General features: G+C 31.3%; 1 protein-coding gene across 2 annotated transcripts in view; it reads left to right on the top strand.

The window, feature by feature from the left end:
- The window catches only part of LOC110452255, a 42,668-nt gene that overhangs the window by 3,474 nt on the left and 33,194 nt on the right, over nucleotides 1-6,000 (top strand). Inside the window, exons 5-6 of one of the 2 annotated variants that reach the window (XM_021500658.1) lie at nucleotides 1,116-1,204; nucleotides 2,541-2,549. In XM_021500658.1, coding sequence (XP_021356333.1) covers nucleotides 1,116-1,204; nucleotides 2,541-2,549 — 98 coding nt within the window. The remainder of the gene's footprint in view (nucleotides 1-1,115; nucleotides 1,205-2,540; nucleotides 2,550-6,000) is intronic. The other variant, XM_021500660.1, reaches the window with a different exon arrangement.

The raw sequence follows: 6,000 nt of genomic DNA, 5'->3' as shown, positions 1-6,000 counted from the left end.
TAATTACTGGAGTTATTACCCTTGGTTTCATTAATGCGATGCATGCGTTCCATGATGTTGTATTGCACTCATTGATCTACCAGTTATGTTGAATGATTTCTCTTTTAATATCAATTACTCACAAATACTTCATATATTTCAATCATACAAACAACTGCTCATTCAATGTGTGACGGGCGTATTATATACCGCTCGCGGTAACCTTGTTGTTTTTGAAATTATCTTTTTTTCCCACTTTTTTTGCAATATATGGCAAAGTTACAATCAAACATTTCATATTATATATTCATCAACCGTATCTTTGCTTAAACATATTCATTTTATCAAGAAATCATGTCAACATATTTATGCGATAAAGCAGTTAGAAATGTAATGATCAGTAAAAAATATGTTAATTCTATTCATATCACAAAATAATGTAATTAAGATCATATAAATAAATGATATAATAGATAAATTCAAAACACAAGTCGAACTGTTAGTTAATAAATTTGTTACACATGCACATAATAGTTTCAATTATACAACACTGCTGTACAATATAGAGAATAAGTATTGCCCTTTAGATAAACAGTATTTCTTCCTCAATTCACTCTATCACAGAGTCTAAACACAGTACGTAGTTTCCATGTACAGTATTTAAAACAAATTTAAAGTATTGTAAATGGGTTTTTTAAATAAAATAAAAAATATTGTTGTTGCATTATCAAAGGATACTGAATTTTATGCAATATGAGTGGTCCAGTCTATGATTTCTGTTTTGCCTGTTTTACAGCCAAAGAATAGGCAATGTTAGCTTCTCAAAATGAAGAAAAATCGGGCGTATTTACCCAGTTCTATGTAATTGCTGTAAAATTATTACTAAATTTTCTAAATTCATGCTGGCAAAGGCTGATGTAAATTTCTGGTAGGAAAAACACTGTTGTTATTCCAAAAAAAGTATTTTTAGGTTAACACTTTATTGTGAGGACAGAGAACGACTAAAAGTGTAGCAGGTATCATAAGTCTCAAATCATGCATGTCTAACAATTAATTTAGAATGTCATTGATTCCAGATTATATTCTTATCACTACATCATTGAAATTTCCACTTAATGCTTGACCTTATCTGGCAGATTTCTAGTCCAGGAAAGGGACCGACTTCAGGCAGCCAGAGAGAAAGTGAGAGAACAGAGACGCGCCCTACAAACCAGGACTCCAGCTGGTAAGCTTCAGAAACAGCCCCCTAAACTTACCCATCAGGGTCAGTGTAATAAACAGGTCCCTACAAAACAAAAGGGGCGCGTAAAACAAGCCCCCTCGGAATTCGATGTTTTAGGATTCCTGAAGACGTTGGGACTTTATCACTATGTGGACAAACCTTTGTATGCAATGACGCCTGTACCCAAGAAACGGAGACGGAAGTATAGATATTTTCCTTGTCCAATACGCAGGCATTTCCCATGGACTTGGTGAACATATTGTGTTCAACTATGTTGTGTTCCTACCTATGTTAGCAAAGTTCACCAAAATGTTCACGAAAAATCCTGATTGGATTTCAATTTGCATTATTAGGTTGAATATTATAGTTTTGCAAATTTGTTTAAGATGAAATTTCCATGTTTGAGTTTTTTGTTTTTCATCTCTACATTATTTCCATCATATCAGTGCATTTTTTTTTATTTATTTTATCTCTTTTTGTTGGGAATAAGATGAAATGTCAAGATTCTGTTTTTCATTATCTCAGGAATAAAGCCAAAATTAAATACTTCCAAAAACTATCTGATACATATATATATGGTATATAAATATATAGCAATCAGTAGATACTGTGTTATTTTTGAGTGCTTTAACATTATATGTGAATAGTGATTTCAATTCTTAAATACTGTATATGCTGAAAAGATATGCCGATTAGCTGTGATGTCAAGCTATTTATTTCTTAGCAAAAGTGGTTGGAACAAGCTACTGGATTAGTGGAGCAATTTTGTATTGAAGAAGATCTATATCTATCTGCCTTCTAAACCTCCTAAGATATTGGGACAACTAGATTAGTGATTGAAGGATAAATCAGAATGGACTGTATGCACCATATTAATCAGGCAATAAGCCAAAAGATATGAGGTGGGGACAACATACAAACTCTAACTCAAAGAAAGCCTATAGGGGATTGGCTTATTACAGGACAAGGAAATAGCATTTGGTTGAAATTCTGCTGAACTGCTATATATAGATGGTTGGGCTTATTACCAGGTATGGGCTTACTGCTAAATCAATATGGTAGTTTTAATTCTAATTACTGTTGGAATCATCCAATACTTGCCAAATAATTTGTTATTAAAGTAATTATTAACAAATCAATCAAAAGTATATTTTCTGTTCATGACAAAAACTAATTTATGGAGTATGTGTATATTTATTATATTTCATAAGTCGCTGGTCTACATCTTAAAGCATAATGTAGAAATAGGCTGGAGAATGATTGTAGAATATGTGATAAATTATTTGTTTATTATTTATTATGTCCTGTTTAATATATGGTTTGTTGTATTGTATTTTAGCTCGCCAAGGTAGAGTATATTTACATTGCACAATGTTTTGTTGGGTGGATTGTAAAGTAAATGTGTGTTTTAATCTTGTTTACCTTACTCACCTTTGCTAACACCTACGAACTTCAAAGACTTTCTTGTTTACATTTTATTGTTAACACTTGTTAAATGTTAACCATTTATACTAGAGAGTTTCAACCTTTTTTTCTGTTCAATACAGGCCTTGAAAAAGGTGTTTTCCCATGAAAGGTATTTCTTTCCTTAAAGGTTGCAGGCTATTTTAGAAGGTTGGAACAGTTTGAAAATCTTCCCAGCTATGTTGTAGAAATGTACAACATAGCATATATCATGAATTATAATGAATCATAAGTTACAATTTTGAAATCAATTCAAATGACGTTGCAGAAAAGTATTTACCAATACATGTATTATGACTGGTAGGACAGTGCACCAACACCCTGCGTAATAATCGAGATGTTCAGGCATAAAATTCTTGTGACAAAAATGTTTTTGTTAACAAAAAAATATAATAAATAAGTTTCTTTCATCCAATGGGTTTACTAGATAGGCAAATGAGTTCAGGTCAGAAGCAAGCAGTGTACAATTTCACTTGCCCGATACTCTTGGCGTGCAGATTTTATCAATTATTACTATGAATATATAAGTTGGACTAGTGGAATTTATGTTTAAAAAATAAGACTCTGAATATGAAATTGTACACTCCTTAGAACAAATTGGAACTCTCGGAGATACCAGACAAAGTGCTGGGACTTACTGCCTTATCTTTGATTCACATAGAATTTATTTTTTATAAATAACATTGCATGTTTGCCTCCATCTTCAGAATGGATATTGAAAACAATGAATTCATTGTTCCTGTGTTGATAATCATTGACATTTATAAGTGTTCAATTAACTCATCTCCCCCTGAAAACACATTTGAACTCTTCCATTTCAAAGGTTGGAATAGTTTGTTATGAAATTTCAGGGGTGAATGAATTAATATTAAATGCATTAACAATGACCATTCCTGATAGAAATGTGCATTCCCAACAGAAATATTAAATGATCAAAACTCAGGGCTGGGATTTTTTTTCAATGTTTACTATAAAAATATGGTTTAATCCGCCTGTGACATTGTACGCTGAATATCAAATTGTACACTTTCAATTTACAGAAGTTAGTGTTTTATATAGTGTGCATGTATATATTAGGTACTAGAACAAGTGCTCGATCATTCCAAGAGTATGCTAGAATCCTCATAGAAAATATGCCGAAAACAAATACTCATTAGATGAGTTTTTGGTCCCGAGACATGATTCACTCTTCGCATAATCATTTTTACTTCCATGGTTATTCTAGGCAAGAAAAAACCCTTGGTACAATGGCCATAAGCATATATTTACCGTTGTACCATGGTACACAGTAGTGCTGGTACATAGAAGTGCCACTTTTCACTCCTGAAATTTCATAATGAACTATTCCCACCTTTGAATTGGAAGAGTTCAAATGTGTCTCTAGGGGTGAATGAGTTAATAGGTTTGGTTTGTGGGCAAGTGAACGTTGTGTCTATTTGTGAAAAACAAATCTGTTGAATATTACAATATTGATGACATACTGTTTCATAACTCATTAAAAGAAAATTAACAAGAAAAAATTAACTTGTGCTACTACTACTTTTTAAAAAGCACTTATGCATGGTAACCATGGTTATATTTTTAAAAAAGTTCTTCTCTTGAATTACTGCCACCTGAATTCCTAGCTTAATTCATATTTTGTATTAAGACAATAAGAATATGTTAATTTAAAGCAAATAATAAAGCTACTGTTTGAATTCTACATTTATTTACATAGGAGTGCTGATTGGTGATTGTCTTAGATCATTCTGTGTTAATAAATTATTTGTTTTATTAATTAAATTTTGTTTGTTTTACTTTATTTTTCATTTTAAAATATGTTATACTATGTAACAGGAATGAGAATACTCAATAAAGTTGTATATTTTTGAAGAAAATAAAAAAATCCCCCCTTAACATTTTTATTTGTACTGTTCTATTATAAAATTTAAATTCTGTGTGTTTCTTTAACAAACACAAACAGTTCAATAAATTTAGATGTAAAGGACTAACTATTCCAGCAAATCATTTATAAACTATTTTAAATAACTTTTTAATACATATACACTAAACTATTTCACACAAAGATCAATAATAATCAGATGATATATCTTGTCTTTATTTGATGTATAGATAAAATTTAGAAAAGAATTTTCAATACCGTTTATATTGTTAATGGTATGTGTGAAAAATTGACGAATTGAAATCAGATTTGATTTGTTCATTTATTATCAAAAGTGGTATTCACACCCAAACAGCCGCCATGCCTTTTAATAAAAGAATATCATGTATAGAAATTGATTTAAAGGACCTATGGCATGGTCTGCTGGGCAGCAGGAAAAGACATCCTGTTCCTTTCATACCGTTTATAATACCCGTTCTTTTGAAAGTCAGGAACACGTTCACACTAGATATGTATGTAAAGTAATTTTATTGTCATGGTAAACAGATTTCATCTTTAGGCCGGAATATTTGTTTAAATCTTGTAGCATTGCCAATCATTTTATATAAAGAGTTCAAAATTAAGGCCGAACAAACTAAATAGAGGCAATAGTATTCATAAATACGCAATACCATTTTGATATTCCTTTTTCATTTTTTTACTTATTTGTATATAATTCATGTCATTTCAATACATTTATATCTATATAATCTAATAATTAAGATTGGGGATTTTACATATTTTATAAACCATTCATTTATGCCAACTGAAAATGTTCTACCCTTCATTTGTATAATGAACCCACCTTTTCATTGATGTGAACACTGGACCAGCTTTTCTGAGGGGTGCAATTGAACTACATATTACTAACATTCATGTTAACCAAATATATTTGTTTGTGAGCCCCTTTTTATTTGATATTGCTAAAATTCTTAGCTTATGTTGTGTTTTCATGTTAGAACCTAATACATTAACTTAGAAATCTGTTTGAATTGCAATTGCATGAAATCATCTGCCAGATTTATTTTGTGTTTTTTGTTAATGCTATGTATATTACCATTATTGATATTTGTAGTTTGACAAGTTAACTTTTGAAATAAGGTGACGTATATCATTACCTAACACCTGAGTGTTATATATGTGTATATAAATTATTCCCTTATGTAAATTACCTTGACAAAGCTCTGCCTTATACCAAATGGTTTGGCACACCTGTGATAAAATTTAAAAATCGTTCACAGTTAACGGAGGAGGTTGGGTCAAGGCCACACCAGACATCTATTTGTCAAAATGACACAGTCTGGTGTCAGAGGAAACTCGGGCCACACCAGACATCCATCTGTCAAAATGACATAGTCTGGTGTCAGAGGGAACTCGGGCCACACCAGACATCTATCTGTCAAAATGACATAGT

Source organism: Mizuhopecten yessoensis, unplaced genomic scaffold (genome assembly GCF_002113885.1).
Source record: "Mizuhopecten yessoensis strain PY_sf001 unplaced genomic scaffold, ASM211388v2 scaffold6505, whole genome shotgun sequence".
In the NCBI taxonomy this organism is placed as follows: Eukaryota; Metazoa; Mollusca; class Bivalvia; order Pectinida; family Pectinidae; genus Mizuhopecten; species Mizuhopecten yessoensis.
This window is presented reverse-complemented; position numbering and strand designations above follow the sequence as displayed.